Source organism: Mycteria americana, chromosome 8 (genome assembly GCF_035582795.1).
Source record: "Mycteria americana isolate JAX WOST 10 ecotype Jacksonville Zoo and Gardens chromosome 8, USCA_MyAme_1.0, whole genome shotgun sequence".
Lineage (NCBI taxonomy): Eukaryota > Metazoa > Chordata > Aves > Ciconiiformes > Ciconiidae > Mycteria > Mycteria americana.
Window position 1 is genome coordinate 9,576,755 of NC_134372.1, and position 20,178 is coordinate 9,596,932.

The 20,178-nt window shown below is 43.0% G+C and overlaps 1 protein-coding gene across 4 annotated transcripts in view; it reads left to right on the top strand.

Annotated features, from left to right (window-relative positions):
• SGCD (sarcoglycan delta) overlaps positions 1 to 20,178 on the top strand; it is a 228,981-nt gene that overhangs the window by 160,784 nt on the left and 48,019 nt on the right. For all 4 annotated transcript variants that reach the window (XM_075509535.1, XM_075509533.1, XM_075509534.1 and 1 more), the window contains exons 4-6: positions 89 to 176; positions 2,489 to 2,608; positions 18,544 to 18,616. In XM_075509535.1, coding sequence (XP_075365650.1) covers positions 89 to 176; positions 2,489 to 2,608; positions 18,544 to 18,616 — 281 coding nt within the window. The remainder of the gene's footprint in view (positions 1 to 88; positions 177 to 2,488; positions 2,609 to 18,543; positions 18,617 to 20,178) is intronic.

The window sequence follows — 20,178 nt, forward strand, 5'->3', positions numbered from 1 at the left end:
CGATGGGCAAAGCTCCAGGTGTCTCAAGCAGGCTGGGCTCGGGCAGCCGTCTCCATCTCATGTGCTTGCTCTCATGGTTTCGTTCCAGGGCAACCCACTGTACTTCCAGTCTGCCAGAAATGTGACAGTGAACATCCTCAATGAGAAGACTAAAGTCCTTACTCGCCTTGTAACAGGTAAGGAGGGGGAAAGGCTGCATGGAAGAATTAAGGAGGGATGAAAGCGGGTGTGTTGTGGGATGCCGCATGGGCTTTAGCACGCAGGAGGGGAGCCCAGGTGTCTTGTGAAGTACAAATGAAAACTTCGCTCCACTTTGTAGAAACAAAGCTAGAGACATGAAAGCCGTGCTGGAGAGGCAGCTGGCTGGTGCTTTCTGATAATGAAGCAGACCATCGTTTTCATTTGAAAGCCAATCCAGAGACAGAAAGGTTAGTTGTACGACTTCAGGGTCAAGAAGAACATATGCAGGGTGACATTTCTGTTGTAACCGGCACAGGCTTTCCCTGAGACGCTTTTAACTTGCCTGAGATCTTGGGAACTCTGCTGATTAACTGTGGCTGGGTTGGGACAGTCTTTTGCTTTGCAATTTAGAGTTCTCTGTGCCCTTCTGCTGATGAAGAACGTTCTCGTGCTCCCAAGGATGAGTGTGTTTGATGGGGAAATGGGTGTCTCATAAATCCCCAGTGCATAGCAGCCTATGAATGAATGCATGTGTAATTTGGGTTGAAAGAGCCTAATGCATTTTATATTCTAATATATAATATATGTGATATAGGATATAGGATATAGGATATAGGATAGGTATTTATTTATTGAGATTTATCTAGGGATTGGGAGAAGTATTGCTGTGTGGCAGAGCCAGTAATCCATAAACATGTTGTTTCTACATGAGACTGGGTTGTTTGGTTTGCTTATATAACATCTTGGCCTCTAGTCACAGTATTAAATAATTAAATATGCAGCATCAGTAAGCAATGATTTAAGCAGCACGCATGAAAATTGCCTGGAGGAAGGAAATAAATTCAGCCCCAAGCTCCCTGATTCTCACATTCAGAATGAACGTGTTTAGTTCGTTGGCTCTCCATATATTTTCAAGAGGGTATTTGGTTCACTTAAGCATCTCCATTTCACAAGAGCTTGGGAGGACGCAGTCACTGACATCTCCCAGTGTGGTCTTCTGGTTATTGAGCTCGTTTCTGTGTTCAGCAGCAGCTTTGGTTTCAGAGCGAAGCAAAGACGTGGTCCCATGTAGTGCGTGCTGCAGTGATGAGTAGGGAGGCAGTTAATTAGCAAGATACAAATCAAACTTAAAGCTCGAAAGTACTGGATTTTCTCAGAAAGACTGCAAGACTTTTAATTGTTCCCAGGGATCTTGGCATAGCCTCACTTTTCTGTAGTGCGAACCACGCACACGATTCTTCGTGTTCCCTAATGCCAATACAGATGACCTGTGCAGGGAAACGCTGGGTATAGATTAAGTTTGAACCTGCCTATAAGAAAATACTGGCTTTCAGGTCTTATTTCTCTTGTCTCTTGAGAAATGGGAGTAGTCAGGAAGATGGCCAGAAGTAATGCAAAGTCCCATCACCTGCCTTGTGCAGTAGCGTATTCCAGGGAGGCTGTGGCTTGGACAGGCTTGCGCAGGGCTGTTAGAAGCTCATTTGTCCAAAGTTTAGCCTAGGTCGGGTAATAGAGGGGTCTGCTCTTTGTAGCCTTTGAGCCACAGACCTGCACAGAATTGCTGTTCAGGCAGCTGATGTTTATCAGGCTCCACAACAAAAGGCATTGCCAGAGGCTTTCCAGCACTGCTGTGCACAGCTGCCCGCAGGAGAAGCAGCAGAATTGAAATAAGAGCTACGAAGGAAAGTTTTACTCGTCTAAAAACTTTCTGAAACGTGGGAGACTGCCGTCTGTCTTGGCCTGCACGTAGTTGAAATGGTCTAAAAGAAAACGTTTGCTGCTGTGGTGGTGTTTGTCTTTTTTTTTTCTTTTTCAAATTGGACTGTGCATGATACTGATACCATTTTAATCCAGGTATATTTAACAGGCGGAAAACTAGGATCGTTTACACTGCAGCATCAGTCCAAGCAAAACGTACTCAGGAACTCTTGATGCCTCTTACAGCTGGACCAATGCTCTCAAAGCATGGCTGGGTATATTCATTGCTACTTCACATGTGGATCTGTCTTTGTAAAAAATTCCCAGCTATGCCAAGTTTAATGCTGATTTTATGACATACGTAAGCATTAAGGAACACATAAGTAGAAATAGTTGAGGGGTTGTTATTTGGGTAGAAAACTAACTTTCCTAACGAGAGGCCACCCTCTGAAAAGCACAGACCTCCCTGTTTGATGTGTCAGATGCAGGTTGTGTCTGCAGAGCTATTAGGATAATCTCAGCAGATGGGCTCATTAAATGTATGAAGCTACTATGTGATTTTCTTACACTTTTCACTAAAAGGTTGTGCTAAATCTCTTCTTCCCTCTAGGTCCCCAAGCAGTGGAAGCACACAGCCAAAAATTTGAGGTGAAAACCCTCTCTGGAAAATTGCTGTTTTCTGCAGATGACAACGAAGTGGTGGTTGGAGCAGAGAGATTGAGAGTTTTAGGTAAAAGATTATTCACTAAATCACTGTTTTAATAAACGCCTCTTGAAATTCTAGAATAGTTTTGCCTAACTTCCCTTCGTGCTTGGGGAAAGCTTCTTTTGGAGATAAAGCCTTTTGCTGTCTTTATTGCTTTAAATCTTCCCCAAGCAGATAATGGCCAGGAGTTTCTATCTGAGGGGTTTCTTAACTTGCACAGTGTGTTATTTCCCCTGGAGAAAAAAATTCCCCTGGAAGTGGTTTGTCTGGCTCAGTGAAGCAGCTTTAAAACCAGCTTTGGAAAGTGAACAACTTTATCTCTTGGGTCCGGGTTGAAGGACAGTGAGGGATCGCTGTAAGGATGCTGCCATGGCTGCAGTCACTGTGCCTGGGGAAGCCTCAGGCTTCATATTTTTGATCGCACCGCTTTCACCAGCTCCTCCTTCATTCTAAAGTGAACACCAAGGAGGAGACTTGCAGTGAAAAAGTCAGCATGAATTAGGTTCTCGGATTAGTTCTCTGAATAGTTCGGTGTCCGTTACATTAGTTCTCTTTCCTTAGCCACATGCGAGAGCACATTGTGCATCTCTGCGCCGTCTTCAGCTGTGCTGGGGGTGGGTTAAGTGCCCCGTGCACGGGAGCAGAGGCCAACCTTACTGTCGTGGTTTAGCCCCAGCCGGCAGCCAAGCACCACGCAGCCGCTCGCTCACTTCCCCCCCCCGCCCCGGTGGGATGGGGGAGAGAATCGAAAGAGCAAAAGTAAGAAAACTCGTGGGTTGAGATAAGAACAGTTTAATAATTGGAACAAAATAATAGTAATAATAATAATGAATTATAATGAGAGGGAAAAAAAACAATGAGAGAGAGAGGAACAAAACCCAAGGGAGGGGAAAAAAAGGGAAAAAAATATATTAAAAAAAAAAAAAATACAACCGCTCACCACCCGCCGACCGACGCCCAGCCAGTCCCCGAGCAGTGATCGCTACCCCCCGGCCAACTCCCCCCAGTTTATATACTGGGCATGACATCATATGGTATGGAATAGCCCTTTGGGCAGTTTGGATCAACTCTCCTGGCTGTGCCCCCTCCCATTTCTTGGGCACCTGGCAGAGCATGGGGAGCTGAAGGGGGGAAAAATCCTTGAGCAATGTAAACACCGCTTAGCGACAGCCAAAACATCAGCATGTTATCAATATTATTCTTATACTAAAATCCAAAGCACAGCACTATACCGGCTACTAGGAGGAAAATTAACTCTATCCCAGCCGAAACCAGGACACTTACCAATGCCACCGCTTCCCCGGCTGCCTTGCGAGACAGAGAGGGCAGCTTGAGCTCTCCTTTTGCCTGTGCAGGATCTGCCTCCCCAACTGGCCTGCCTGCTAGGCTGTACATTCCTAATAAAAACTGGGGATACGCTTTGAGTTTGGGGGGGGGGGGGGGGGGGGTTATTGGTTGTTTTGATTTTTTTTAAAATTAGAGAAAAGAAACGGTTATGGTAATTGTAAAATTCTAAAATGTATTTGATAGTTATATGAAACTACCTCTTAGGAACTTGAATTCTCTCTGTCTCCAGGTCAACCCATGCTCTTTGGTTAGTCTAAGATTTGCCCGTGGATGTTTTCATGTAGGACCAGAGTGGGTAGCTCAATATTGCTAGCAGTTAGTCACATAGCAGTGCCACTGCTCTCTGTGGATGCACTGATACCTGTTTTCTAATGGCTTGATTTGGATGCCTCTCTTCGCTCCAAATTGTTCCTTACTTCTCTAGTAAGCTCCTAAAAACAGAGAGATCAATGAAGGAGCTTAGAATGAGACAGTATTTTTAATTATTATTACTTCTACATATTACATAGCATATTATTAGTATATTATGTATAATCTAAAGGAGCTTAAAATGAGCACCTCAGAGTCTAACCATCATGAATGGGACTTTGTATCCAACCCTTAACGTTCTTTGTTACCTGATGTTGTGCTATTCTCCATGGTTCCTGTTTGTAGACAGGCCAGGCGTAGCTCTTTGCAGGTCACTGTTGCTACATACTGGACTAGTTCAGTCACCGGCTATAGAAAGTTAGGTGAGTTTTACAGGACAAATGTTGAACTTCACAAAATTAGCAGTATCTTTTTTAGCTTAAAACTTTGAAAAGGACCATTCAAAATTCTTGCAGTGGTACAGAGCTGGGGAACATTTGTCACAATCCCTGTTCTACCGCAAATCTCCCTTCCCACCGCACCCTTCAGAGCTAATTAATTGTACAGTCTTTGTGCAGGGTAGATGAAGTCAGGAAGCAACAGTTTTTAAGTGTTTTCTTGGGCACCTTAAAATGAGAGAGATTTATATCATTGGTTCTTCAAAAAAAATACAAAATCTTTTCCTTACAAGTTGCAAGTACTCCTTTTCAGATTACATACTTACAAAAATATTGCTTTTTATTTACTTTATACTTTGGAGAAACGAGCAATTATTTTTGATAGTTATTTTGAGTTTCTGCCTTGTTTTAGTCTCCAGAATAAACACCATCGAAAATATTGCTAACCACTGTAGTGCACTTCCATTTTTATCTGCAATTGAGTGTTTCTTGGGGTTTATTTGGCTTATGCAGATCTGTCAGAAAAGAAAAGGTAGAATGATACCACTGGTGATGTTACATGGCAAGTATTTCAATGACCTTGAGCTGAAATGCTTTCAGAGTTCATGCTTGGCTTTGTTTTTCTCCAGCTTTGCTTCCCCAATCTAATTTTATCTCCAGAAATGTTTGCCATGGCTGTTTGCCATGCTGGGAAGTGTTGTACCATATGTTCGTATTTCTTCCAGTGTTTTTGTCTGCACTCGAGGCTAGTCCAACTTGTAGTACGCAGACAAATTCCTTTGATCATTTTTCTGGTGTTTGGGATCTCAGGTACTGTCGGTATGTGTCTGCTGACACCTATTTACGCTATGTAAATAATCTCAACTTGTTCTTGTTATTGCTGAACACATACTTGTTATAGAAGGAAGTGTCTGCAATCTGGCATGAAAGTCATCTCACTGAGGTTAGAGCAGCAGTTATTGGGCTTGTGGCTAGCTTTTAATCTTGTTAATGATAATTACTTTTTTTCTCTGTGTGCTCTTCAAAGTTGATTCTGAAAAAGTTTGTTCTACAAAGTAATGCTGAAGCCTTGTCATGAGAGAAGAGGTACTTTCCTTTTCTGAAATGGACTCTGCTCTGGGTAGCTAAAGGATTTTTCAACATTAGCAAGGCATTGAAAAGGGAGGAATACACAGAATTACGGATTAAAAAAATGCAAGTAGGACATGTGCTGCATTTGATGGTGCTTCAAACAATTGCACAGCATGGGTAATGCAGATTACAAATGAAAGTGCTTTTTATTTTAATTGTATTTTGGGGGGTTATTTATGATTTTTAACGATTAGACACAGAAAGACAGAGTTGGTCCCCTCTGTTTTTCATGAATGATGTAATTTAAAGTACTTCAATGATTTTATTTGGTTTAGTGAATCCAGTAAAACCTGTCATCATAGGAGAGACTGGAGGATAACGGGAACTTCTGTTTGAGGACAAGGGCAGCCCTCTGAGCCCTTTGGCCATGGTCAGCTCTGATAACATCTACACCACCTTTTCCAGACACAAGCACGAATTCCCTCTGCCTTCCTCAAAGCCAGCCGGGAGCTCAGCAGCTGCATGGGTCCAGATGACTCGGAAGGAGCTCATGTTTGCCTACAAAAAGTCACGTAGAAACTGAGCCTTATGCCAAATCTGGTCTGTCCTTTTTCTTCCACGCTCATCTGCCAGTGCCTGCAATTGCCCAGCCATCTCCTCCACTCTTGTGGTGGGATTGGATGGCGGCACATCCTCGCTGTTAGCACCGCTTTCTTTTACAAGCTTCACTCCTGTAGTATTTGAGCACCTCATGGTCTTTTAAAAGATACTACAGCAAACCTCGGAGCTGTTCTCATTCCTCAGAACCGCAACTCTGGTTTTGCAAGGCTTAGATTTTGAAGGCAAAATCTGCCGCTTCTCTGCCCGCTACACGGCACCACGGAGCTGTTCCTGGGGTTGTGCAAAACCTTCTCTGCGCTGGCCGTTGCCACGGTCAGCAGTGCGCTTTGGCAGACACCACATCGATGCAAACTGATGCCTCGCTGGATGTCCCCCGCGGGCTCATAAACACATACGGTCTGTGTTATGGGAGATGAATGAGCTGGTCCTAAATGAATTCACATGTGGTACATCATACAGCGGTTCTCCTTCCCCTCTCCGTAAGAAATACTGTTTAGTTAAAAGAGCATTAAAAAATAACTTTGATATATATTAATTACAAATTTCATTTAGTAGCATATTGAACATTATAGCATTTATAAACAAAAGACAATCATAAAGCATTATTCTGACTCTTAATTAGCTCTATTTATTCTCCAGATTAGTTTTTGAATATGCCCTCTAGATGCCACTTGATACTAATTAACAGAGTTACATTATTATCTCTATAGAAAAGCATTTTTAATTAAATCTAAAGCAATTTAAATTAGCATGAGTTTTTACAGAAATTAAACTCTGGTCAGATGCTTAATTTAGCCTTATAAGACAACATCTGATGACATGCCAGTGTCAGTTCTCCCAAGGGCCTTGACATCTTTTTTGGAGATTATTTTTTGAAGTTTGTTTTCAGGGAAACTTGCCAGTATACTCCAGTGTTTAATATTTATGATGGATTTAACCCGGTTTTTTAAGCCTAAATATTGATGGGAATCCACATGCATTGCAGTGAGCTGAGATAAAAACTCAAAAGACTGAAAAGACTTAAAACCTTCAGCTTTCGCAGCCCCAGGTTTTGAGTGGTGGAGGAAGGCTTGCGTGGGAGGTAGGATTGCATGGGCTGGCTGCTGTCCCGTTACAAAGCAACGCTTTTTAACTACTCTTAAGACTACCATTTTGCTTTGCAATAAGCATAGGATTGATCATAAAACCACAAGGTCCCTTTTCTGTAATAGAAGCATAGAGGGATTGCTCCCAAATTGCTCCCACTCTGGGTCCCTGGAAAATGTGCCTCTCACTTAGACATTTATACTACCATAGCGTAAGCTGTTCTTCTGATAGAGCCTGATGACAAAAATTTGGCTAAAGCCTTTCCCTCTGGCAAACCCTAACTAAAATAGCTGTATTTAGAGTGGGGTAGGATGCCTTTCATCTCCCAGTATAAAGACTGCAGGAGACGTGGGACCGGCCGCCACACGTTGCAGTCCTCCCCAGCACCGTGGCTGGTGAAGATGGCCCTTGGATCTCGCCATCCCCTTGCGTGCCCTCCCTTCAAATAATTAGCCAGTAGCTCTATTTCTACCTTGTAGTTTTTTACCACTGTAGCATATTCCCTCTGGGCAATGAACCGTATGGAGCATGCAAATGGTGACCACAGGTTAGGCTTTCAGGAATGTCAGTTTGGGAGCAATTTTTGTGCTAGTTTCTCTCCAGGTGCCTGGGAATGCACCTGAAAAGAGGAGTCAGCTGTTGAAATGTTATTGCAAATTTATTAATAAGTTTGGAGTAATTAATTCCAAGGTACATTTCCAGCATTTAATTTAAGAGCTGTATATTAAGGACTTTAGAGGGTTTAGTGGAGGAACACCAACGATAAAAGCAACATAGCCCAAGCTTATAGTCAATGAGATCATTGCATGATTGTCTCACAGAAAGCTCTTTTAAATGGGAGGGTTTGGGTTGGGGCTTTCTGTTGCGGGCAGAGGGCATAACCTGCTCTGTATTTGCAGAATACAAAGTGCTGGGTTTCATTACCCATGAAGGGTTAAAAAAGCATTTTCAGTGTCCTTCACTTTGGACAAGAGAAGAAGACGATTTAGTTTGAATGTGGTGAGCTAATATGTCTGTGTAAGCTGGCTCAGCTGCCTCTAAAGCTTCACATCTACAGACATTTGCAGGGAGCCTTGTATTAGCTTGATCTGGGAGGAACCCTGCAGAACTGTGGCTGCAATGCCAGCCTGGTTAAAGGACTCTGCCCACATTTCTTCAATATTACAATTTTAGTAGCTTCTTGGCATGTCCTTTCTAGCTTATGTTTGCTGCAATATTTACAGCAGAGTAACTTTAATGAGTTCAAGAGTAGTTATATTTCATGAAAATAATCCACAAAGCTATTTGACTGGTACCAGTCATTTCAGAGGGTGGTGTAAGCTAGAAATGTAACAACTTCCAGGAATCACCACCCATTTTTGCTGGATGCACCCTTCTTCAGAGGCGATTATTTGTGGGTCAGGACATGCACAGTTGCCCTTTACAGCATCCATTATGATTTCAAAATGACATTCTGCTGATTTGTTTGTGGCAGAGGGAACAGCTTTTGTAGCCAAGTGTTGAAATCAGACCTGATCCAGAGTAGAAACGGAGCTTTCTGGCCTCACCATTGAGTCTTTACGCCTGAGGATAAATGCCAAGCTCGAATCTTTGTATTGTGGATTTTGTATGTTTTCCTGAAAAACGTGTCCCTAACACAGCCTGGGGTCAGAGGCTCTTCCCAGTTCATCCCGTTGCAAATGAGCTCCTGCTTGCTCAGGCTGCTTCAAAGGCATCTGGAGGTAGCAGTTGCTCCAGAGCTCCCTTCTGTGCTCTCGGCAAGAGAAAAGAGCGTGCCACGACCGCGCTGCTCACGAGGCTTGGACAGGCATTTGACCTTTTGCTGAAGATGTATTAACTTCTTTAGGAAGCAGCTACGAATATTCACTATGCGCTCCCTGTGGGTAATTAAGCAGTAATACTAATGCAGTCCCGAAGCAATTGCCAAGCTGTCATGTAGTCATTGGTCCTGCCGAAAAGGGACAGAGAATAAAATGAGGAAAGTAGGGAAATACACTGACAAATGAAGATACCAGGGTTTAGCACTGGCACTAGCAAGACTGGAAACAGCCTCCACTGTCTGTAGCATTCAGTCATGGCAACAGAGTTTCATCAAATTTCTTTGCACTCATTGCAGAGCTGTGGTGCTGGAAAAAAAATAGGTTTAGCAAAATTAAGGAACAACGGAGGGAAAAAAAAGTTTCCTATCAGTGCTTAAAGCCACAAGAAAATTCTCTTTTGCTCTCAGTTAGGAATTGTGCTATTGCCCTATCAACGTAAAAGTCAGGTGTAAAAAAGTGATTTAATCTGTAATCAGCAGTGACAATTAAAAAACTGTATAGAAAAAAATTATTTGGTTGAATTGGGTGGGTTTTTTTCCCCAGAGACTGGGGTGGGATTTCTGGATGCTTTCTTCTACATAAGGGTTTTTTTCCCATTGTATCAGGGAAGAAATTAAAATGACCAGATCTTCAGCAAACATACGATTCTTGAATGAATAGTTCTGATTGCTTTGCTGCCTTGAGGGCAATAGGCATAGACACTGTTGTCCATTCCTTTTAATGCCAAATTCAAATAACATTGCCCTCCTTTTTCAAAATCCACTCACCTAGATTGTAAACTTGTCTTTTGTTGGAGGGAACAATGTGTGTCAGGAGGGAGATATCCTGAGAAGTTTTCCTTGTGTTTGCTTTTGCTTCAAAGTACATTCCAGGCAAAAAGGATAGCATTTATGTAAAGTGTATAGGCTTCTAGTCCAAGCTGAAACGTGTGTTCAGATTGTGTTACATTAATCCTGTTTAAGGAAAAAGAAGAATCGTCCACCATCAGACTAATATTGATTGAATGTCACAAGGATTATGAAAGAAACGTACTGTCCACTTACCAAACACTGAAATCAAGTTTAAAAGTGTGGCAGATTTATATTTTATTTCCTAAGTGCCTTCCACAGCCTTCACAACCTGCTCTGTTTGAAGCTCACATAATATTCTCCTTGATAAATTTCCACTGTGTATTCCTACTTCAGGTGCTCTCCTGAGTTTCTTTGCAACTTTGCACAAGAATGCCAAGAAGACCTTCAAAGGAATTCAGTGATGACATTGCTATTGTTGAGCTGCAGAAAAAGTGTTGAAGGACCCCAAAACTAGTCAAGAAGGAAATATCTAGAGGTCAGCATAAGTTGTAGCAACCTTTCTTCGTATGTCTTTTCTCAATTTGGATGCAAGCCCTTCTGTTCTTTTCTGTTATTCCCTTTATATTTCTCAAACACTCAACCACTGAAGCTAGGCTGTTGAAGATCAACGTGTACCTACAGATGCATATATCACTAATGACCCACATGCTCATCTTAGAGCTTGCGGCTCATCTTATTGTTTGCAAGTTTTCTAGCTTGAAACCAGGCTCCATTTATTTCTTGGGACTATGAGTCCGATAACGGCTTCTCCTCCACCCAGCAGAGCTGGCGGTGCTGGAGTCACAAGGGGTTTCCATCTGGCCTGACTCAACCACAGCCCAGTGCCTAAGGGTTGACTCACATCCCATGTGCATACATTGCCAAGACCATCATCCAAAAGATTCTAAGTAAATTATATTACATTTTTATTATAAACACCTTTGTTGGTGCTGCATATGATTTCATTACATAGATTGCTCTTAAAAGAACAACTCCCCAACACTTTGACAACGAAGGCAGGCAGGCAGACAGACAGACCTCTGCAATGAACTATTTTTATAGTATCCTAGCAAGAAACATGAATGAAGCTTTATGGCTTTTGTTCAGTGCACTGGCTTAACCTAGCCATGCTATTATTGTTGGGCCCTGAAATGGAGCTCTTATTGATTTCAGATTTGATGGGATTCAAGGGGAGCAACAGCAATTACTATGTTCATCCATTTAAAAACATAAATTAAGGATGAATAAGGCTTTTAAAGCTAGGAATTAAAAGAAGCGGGCACAAATCCTTTCTACCGATATTGCATTGGATTTACTGCCTGGACATCTGTTTGCACACACACCTTTCTGAGACTGTCACATATTACCCTGATGAGACATACAGAGGAGAGAACCTCGTCAGCCAGGTGTTTTCATGAACAAATTGCTGAATGTGTCCTGATCAATAATAGTGGGAATAGAGGTAGTTTATGGAGATCACCAGCAAGCTATACATTGCCTCTCGACTTTAGCTAGAAAAAAATCATAGCAAATCCTTCTCCTTCTCCCCTCATTTGCACAGTACTTCATTAAGGCAGAGCGCTAAAGAGAAGATACACTTAAGTCAACTTGATGACCAAGTTTGTCACAGGGCTCTGAGAACCCAATTTCATTATAAAGCAGTGATATACAACACTAAAGGTGTACCGTGGGTCTGGAATTATTACTAAAAGAATACACAGAGTGGGAAAGAAATGTGTTGTCTAGAAAGAAAAGAAAAAGGAAAGTGGGGAATAGCTAACCAGGTGCATCTGCACCTGAGCAGAAACCTGATTTCTCTGCTTTGCATTCTGTTCACCCCCAAGTGCTGTTCAGCTGATTGCCACCTACCCTTGACAGCAGGAGCATCAATCATTAGTCTAAAAATACCTCTCATCGCATTGCATTTGAGCTCTTCTTCTCTCCCTTCCAGCTGATAGCAGTAGAAGCCTAGAGCAAGTTTTGTGCAGAGGGAGCGGTATGTGATCAGTGTCTTGCCACAATGGCTGGAGCCCAGTTCTGGCCGGAGGGAGCGTGGACGGCCCTTGCCTTTGCACCAGGGAAGGTGCCAGGACAGTGTCATGCAGCTCAGGTACTTTTGCAGCACACAGAGAAAGCAAGAGGCAGCTTGGAAAGCTGAACTATTTATGCCCACTTTCCTCTGGTTGGATTTGTTGCTGGTTAAGAAGATGCACGTTCCAGCTGAGATTTGCTCCCTTCTTGGGGCATTTGTCTCCTCTGTCCAGTCTTTGTCTCCTTTTGTCCAGTCCCAGCCTCTCCTCTGGAGAGCAGCTGGCACTCCCACAAGTCACTGCTTTGCATTAACTCTGGGCTTTGAGAACCTTGGTGCAGCTGCAGTACTAAGGTTTTGTGGAACATCAAGTGTTTTGTATATTTTTATTTTGCATTTTTATAGTACCTGGGTGATTTGCAGGTTTTCTCTGCTATTTTGTCCAACCTACTGGACAGAGGAGCTGATTCAGTGACAGACCGGTGGTGTTAGCTCTTTAAACTATCTGTTACATTTTTTTTATATCATTTTTGCCAAGGACAAGTTGAGATTTTCCTGTGTATAGAGCATTGTCTCCTCTCTCCCCTGCGGAGTTGTTGGCATCCAGCCAGCATTGAGCTCACACCAGAGCCTTTGCCTTGGTGGGGTGTTAATTATCTCCTGGTCTTTTCTCACAAAGCTCATGAGAGTGATCAACCAACTCCACATTTGGATGAAGAGGGCTAATGCTTCAAAAGGCACTCTTCAACAGGAGACTGGCAGACCAACATGCACATACAGAACGTGATGCTTCTGCTTTGTTTCAATGCGAAACTGGAATAAAAAACCGCCTTGTTTTATGCTATACCTTGGATTCATGTCGTAGAGCAAGGTGATTGCCAAAAGCCCAGCCCATTGGCTCTTTCTGTTGCTTCCATGTTAGAAACAGTGAGGGCGGATGGCTGTGCCAGGCACGTGCTCGGCGGCAAGAAAGGACAGCGTCTTCCTGTGCGAGGGCTGGACCTGTTCGGACGATGCAACAGCCCAGTGGCACTGGAGGCTCCTATGGGTGCAGCACGGGAAGGGGGAGGTGAGAGGAGGTCCAGAAGCTGGATGTCACTCCAGCAACTCACTTGCAGTGGTCCAAACTGCAACCAGGCTTGTCTCCTGGATGTGGCAGTAGGCTTCTAAGAAACTGCTAGTGCCAGAGAAAGTGCAAACTCTTATTTGGCAGACCTGGTCTCATGCAGTCTTTCTTCTGAGTCTCAAATGAAAGATGAGAAAGAAACAAAAAAAAAAAAAAATCCCCAAACCCTGAAATTAAACCATAAATGTTCCCTTGCCATAGCACTCTTTTGTTCTTGCATGAAGTGAACTCATATAGGGGTCTTTGACATTTGTGCCCCCACACCTTATGCACTAAAGGGAAAAAAAACGCCACTCTCTGAGTGAACCTTTATGGGGATTCTAAACACTTTAGGTAGATCCTGTCATATGCTTTATAAGTTCCTGACTGATTGTGTGGAATTAAGTTATTGGGCAGAGAACCAGCTAATGGAAACACACTGATGAAATCATTTTTGAGGGACATTAAATGGAACTTAAAATAAAGCTGAAATGGTTTTATGGATTTTTCAGTCAAACTGTTTATGAACATTTATCGGTGGTAAATTACACGGTGTCAGAAGAGGGAATCAGTAGGTATGGCTTTTAGTAGAAGTCGCTCTGATATAATACTGTGAGAAAGAATAATTTATTGCCTAGGGATGTACAGTATAGTATGTTTAAATACAAATTATACGATTGTTTTCTCCTAACTGTCTTTGGCTGTTTGCAGGTAAGTTACCCTTAGCAGCAGCAGAGAGTCTCATAAGATGAAAAAAAATGTTTTCAGTACTTTGCAATGAAATAGAAATTTTGTATTATGCATTTTTCATGGTAGATAGTAAATGTTTTAATAACACATAATTCAGGAAGCAGAAGCTGTGTTGTACAATAATAGATTTAATTTACATTTGCTTTATACTCGGTAAAGGGAGAAGAGGGATATAGTAGCTTTGATTGAGAAGGGAGATTGTAGCAGCTAATTCTTGAACTGTCGGAGCTGTGCATTAATACCATTTGCCAAAACCCATCATTTCTCAGGTAGAGGACAGTGAAAATAAGACTAGGGGAGTGCTAGACTAGAAGGGACTTTCTGGTCCTGCAAATCTTGTCCCCTGGTTTTGAGACGCCATGTCTTATAGTCATGAATTTGTCAAATCTGTTACATTGTCGGTCCCATCTAACTGAAAAGCTGCTCCCATTTTTGCTCCTCTTTTGGCTAGAAAATACTTGCTTTTCTTCCCAGATATATTTGGGACCAGTTTCTTGCCACTTGCTCTCATGCCAAGATTGGCCTAGAGCCAGTAGTTCTTTTTCCTTCATGTTATTTATCCTCCTAATGTATTTATACACAGCATTCATATCCTTCCTTAGCCATCATGCTGCTAAGCTAAAAAGTCAAGTCCTTCCAGTCTTCTTTTGTAGGATAGACTTTTTCTGTTCATGCAGTCATGACAGTATTTCCTCTCTGTACACTTTCCTCATGGGGGATGAGCGGGGGGGCTACATAATAGTTCAAGGATTCATTGGTGATTCTTAAAATAATGTGATTTTTCCCATGTTCCTGTTAGAATTGCTTCTTGCTTTTCAGTTTAATGTCATGTTTGCTTTCCCTTTGGCCCTGTCCCGCTGCCATGAATCACGAGTAGCCCTCAGCCTTTATGCAGGGACGTTCCCATCCTGGAAGCATCCAACACGGAGAAGAAATTTTTACTACTTTCTAGCTTTTACTACTTCCAAGCTTCTAGCTTGGACTTCTATGAAGTCCAAGCACATGACCTTGGACTTCATATTTTTAAATTTCACCCTCTCTCTCTTCTTCCACTCCGTGAGGTCAAACATTTGTTTCTCCATGACAACCCAGTTCTCCTCTGCAGAGCCAGAATAGCCCAATTCAGTGTCAACAGCGCATTTCCCTCAAACTTTCCTTCTTGTTTTGCCAAAGCCTTTAGTAAAACCACTAAATGAGGTCACTTCCTCCAGCCTAATGCCTTCACTTTCAATGCTATCCAACACCGATGCTATCACAGCCTGGCTAGAGACTTCCGTAGTGGCCAAGAGCCAGACTTTGACACAAACGTCCAGTGTAGTTGAATCTGTCCAAGGCAGTTGTTTCCATTGGGAGGCATTGCAGGAGCTGCTGATCCCCCAGGCACAAACCGAGACTCTTCCACGTAGAAAAGAGAGGGCTGGTGGGAGTGGGCACATTTGAAGTCTATAAAATTTCCAGTAGCACAAAAAGAAGAGGATGGTTATTTACTGTTCTTCACAGTCCAAGGCAGAACAAGCATCCAGTGACATCATCAGGCAGCTGGTTGAAACCAAAGGAAAAACTTCTCCAGAGTACTTAATTCATCTGTGAACCCCTTGCTACAGAAATGGGAACACTTAAAATGATGATTAGGTGAGGTGAGGAAAGCTTATCAGTGTCTCTGCAGTAGCTGGATGACACGGCCAGCTCAAGGAGTCCCTCAGTTGCTGACAGCCAGAGTCAGGGGAGGGATGTCTCAGTCCTGGTCCCCAGGCATCCCCTCGTGGCTGATGTCCTACTCAGTGACATGGACAGGTGGCCCTTTGGGAGATCCTGTGTTCTTAGAATAATAAGAAGTGATATTGTCAAGGCAGGAAGCCTTATCAAGGCAGGTAGCGTTCACTTCTAATTCATATCAAAGGAGAGAAACAGAAGGATTTGGAAATCTCATCCCTTTTCCCAGTGCATAAGGGACTCTTCCATGGATCTGGGAATAAAGAAGACAGGAAAAGAGGGTTTAAGAACTGTGTATAGGGAAAGGAAAACAAGGAGATGGAGGAAAGGAATAGCAGGCTGCTTAATTTTCAGCCTTCCTGAAATGACTGCATTGGAGTCTTTGCTGGCTTTGTTTCAAAAGTTGCTTCCTGCATTTAAATTAAATAATGAAAGTCTGGAAAACCCCAAGTCATTAGAAATATTGTAAAGTTTCTCCTTATTCTGCAGGCGTTTCTGGTTATGTGCAGATCGTTATTTTGGGCTTTGCATAACTTAAGTAGCTGACTTAAAGTGTGTAAAAATGAATTAAAATTACCAGCATAAAGTCACCATTTAAGCAATACAGGTGGAAGGGATACAAGAATACCTATGTGCACCTCTCCAGCTGCACTTCCTCATCTTCCTCCCCTCGAAAATCGTTGTTTTATTATGCAGATATGTGCAGGCTGTTTCTTTTGCTAAGTTTCATTGCAAGGCTAATAGCCAAGGCAATTGTGTGGATAAGCAGAGACTTAAATCATTTGGAAACTGTTGAGAGAGGACAGATCTGATAATAATAACCTTCATGGCTGGCAAGTTACAGCTGCTTTTGACAACTTGTAACGATGAAGGCTTATAGTACAGTTAAGAGCTAAATATCTGTATTGTGCCATAGGATCAATTTCAATTCCCTAGTATAAAGCTTCAAACTTTAGACTTCTTTTATCATCTTTGAGATTACTTTGTTCTTCTCTAGGTTAAAAAAGAGTTGTCTGGTTTTTTTTTTTAATAAATGTTAGCGTGCTTATTTGCATTCTGATTTTTCTTCTTTAACACAGTGGGACAGCTTAGTTAATTTATTTCAGTGCAAAGAAAGTGTAGTCTTATTGAAGCCGCAGGTTTTTCTCACTTATAGCAGAAGTTACAGAAGGATGTTGTGTTAGCATTTTTTGCATCATCTCAGAACATTTTTTATTCTATAGTGGTGACATCCAGACTGCACATAGCTAACAATTATACTAGCACGTGTTAAGGGACATCTCAAACAGTATATGTAAAAGGTCTCATCAGGATCTGTAGTTTGCACCAATAGCTTTATCAAAGAAAAAATTAAGGAAATAAAAAATGCCACTCGTGCCATTTGCATGCTGACACTGAAATTGCTGTGATGAATACAGATAATGAATGACTAATTGTTCACAATGCATCTGAACACCAGACCACAGGTCTAGATTTAGGAATATAGGTCATACTTGCTTACTGGGTGGGCAGCTATATGTCAGAGACCATGAACATTAATTTCTAGTGCACTGCTGTGTGTAAGGCAGTTAATACCATTCTTGGCTGTGTTTTCACTGGAAGTTTCAAGGGGAGCGAGAAAGTGAGGTTCTGCAGCAGAGAGCATCAGTGACAGCACCTGGGGACCCCTGTGCCCCAACAGAGTATTTTAAAAGTGGAATGGGTTGAGAAAAGAGCAATGAGAAGTCCAGAAAATCTGCTTTGCAGCGAATGATTCAGAAAGCTGTAACTTTTCAGAGAATAAAAGAGGAGGTTGGGGTGGTTGGGTCACTGTTGGTAACTACCTACAGAAGGTGGAGGGTCTGCTCATGCAGGGCCGATTGGCTGGCACACGAGGACACGAGAAGATTTAGTGGCTGAAAGCGAAAGTCAAACCAATTCAGATTAGATGCACATTTTTAAAGTAGAACAATTAGCAGAAAGGCTTACCAGAGGACGGCTTGGGCTGCCCTTGGTTTAAAACAATGAAACTGGGAGAGCACATCTTTCTAGAGAGACACAGCATGGCTCGGTCACAAATACGGCCCCGGTGCAGGGCTGGCTGGGCGAAACGGCCCAACCTGGGCTATGCAGGTGATCAGATAAGAGGATTGCAGTGGCCTGAAACTTAGGAAAGCCGTTCATATTGCCTAGCAGTTTACAGCTCACGATGTAAAATCACTCAACAAATGGGGATAGTGCTGCCTTCCCCACCACCTCTAAGAGAAGGGGGAAATGAGCAGAAGTTAAATGACTTTTGGGTCACACATCAAACCGGTGGCTGGGCTGGGGCTAGAGCCGAGCCTGCTGCCTGCTGGTACTGCATTTCATCGGGGGGACACCTCCCTCCTTTTCCCCAGGCAGGAGCACAGCCTGACCTGAGAGATGTTTGCAGTGATCAACCCAAAATTTGGTTTTCTCCTTTGAGTATCTCTCAGAGCCCAGCAAAAGAAGTAATTTCATGACATGCATCCAGGTTCATTAGTGAGGAATGTAGCTGGATTAGATGCCTGGTTACCAAGGAGGTCTCTTTTCCAAGCTCCCTGCATCAGTTGGGTCAGCAAACACTTTCCACAGTCAGGGCGCAAGCAGCTGCTTTTACAGCCAGAAGTGCAGTTTAAAGGCAAATCCCGGTTGTAATCAAGGCAACCAATTTCAGATGATCAAGGTCTGGCTTTTCCTGGGGACAGAAGGGATGTGTGCAAGAGAGAAACGGGGTCAGGCGATGGGTTAAATTGCACCTAGGTATGATTTGACAATCACTCCCCTGATAACAGCTTATAATGTTTACAATTTGTCTTCTGTTTTGTTTTGTGATTTCAGGAGCAGAAGGCACAGTGTTCCCTAAATCTATAGAAACTCCCAATGTCAGGGCAGACCCCTTCAAGGAACTAAGGTAAACTTTGGAATATGGTTTAACGGTAACTCAGGGGCACCTTGTTGGAGTTGTGCGTACCGCTGGGCATCATTGCCGCTTTTGCATAAGAGCTTGGGGGTGCGCTTTGGAAGGCATCACCGAGGGGATGCCATGGAAGAGAAGGGACCTGCCGTGTTTACGTGTCATATGACTGAGTTAAAGGCAATCATGGGTCATAAGAGCATAGTCTCTCCTCTGTAACATGCTCTGCTTACCCCGGGCTCAGCCTTTGAAGAGAAATAGAGAAATCTTTTCCTGGTTGTGCAGGGAGGTACTGGAGTCCTTGCTGAATCACAGGGAGCAGCAGCAGGCAAAGCATAAAGCTCTTCAGCATTATCTGCCTTGCAGAAATGCAAACCCTCCCTGACCCACGCAGGGTCTGGCTGTGCATGCATGTAACTGCTGACACTCGCAGAGATGCCCCGGGCTGACAGCAATGTATCAGGAGGCAATAAACAGCACAGCTCCTGAGAACCAGCTTTGCCCTTAAGCTAATGCTGGGCATTATATTTATTTCATATTAAAAAAAAAAAAAGTGTGGCACTACAGGTTAGTTTGGATGACTATTCTCTGAAAATAGACCAATCATGTGGCCTAATAAATACTGACTGAATCTCCTGATATCTTCTGACCAAGAGGGCTGTTGGGGTTTGCCATCAGTGCTCTAATTATCCTTCCTTAGAAAAAGAGAGGGAAAAGGTGAAAAAATCTCCAGAAGGACATCTTGTCCTTAGGTCTTGGGTTGCAAACTCTCCTTTCCTGGAAACTGCTGGGGGTGAAGCAATCTTCAGACAGCTGAAGCTGTGCAGCAGCGCTGCAGATTTACTGTGGGTGCACCGACATGGGAGAGGACCTCTCATTAACTCTCTCTGCTCTGATACCAGGGATAGTTATGGCCCAGCTAGATTACCGTGGAAGATGAAGAATATCGTGGCTGCCTTCCTGTGGGTCTATCGCTATCTTTCAGTTTCTGTCTGGAAACACTCTAATTGTTCCCATTTCGCACTCTGGGGATCGTGTGTCAGACAAGAAGTGCAGTGGTGTGTGATTCAGTTTGTTATGAAAGTTTGTTCTCTTTCTCCATGAAGTGACTTTAACCCTGCCTTGTGGTTTTCCCAGTCTTGGTATACTTCCTTTAAAAAAAGAGGAAAGAGGGTCTTTGCTCAGCCTGACATGCAACTGCCAGGGCAGGTCCAGGGTCTGCTGTGGAGGACGAGCCCCGGGAGGGCAGAGTGCGGTGGTGCAGAGCTCATGGACCCTCCGTTTCTCCGGGCAGAGCAAGCAAACGAAGCGGTCAGCGGGTGGGTGGATTTGTAGGGGAGGTTCAGGTGACAAAGGCTTTCTGGCACAGCCCATGTTTGCTGACATTTTCAGAAAAAAAAAAAAAAAAAAAAAACAAAAACCAAGATCATGGTTAAAGTATCTAATAGCATCTAAGTAACTTACAAAACCAGGTCCCATTTTCAGTACTGCAAAAGAAATAAAAGATTTAGGTCCAAGTTTGTGGTTACTTAGGACTTTTCTAAACATGCGAGGGGATT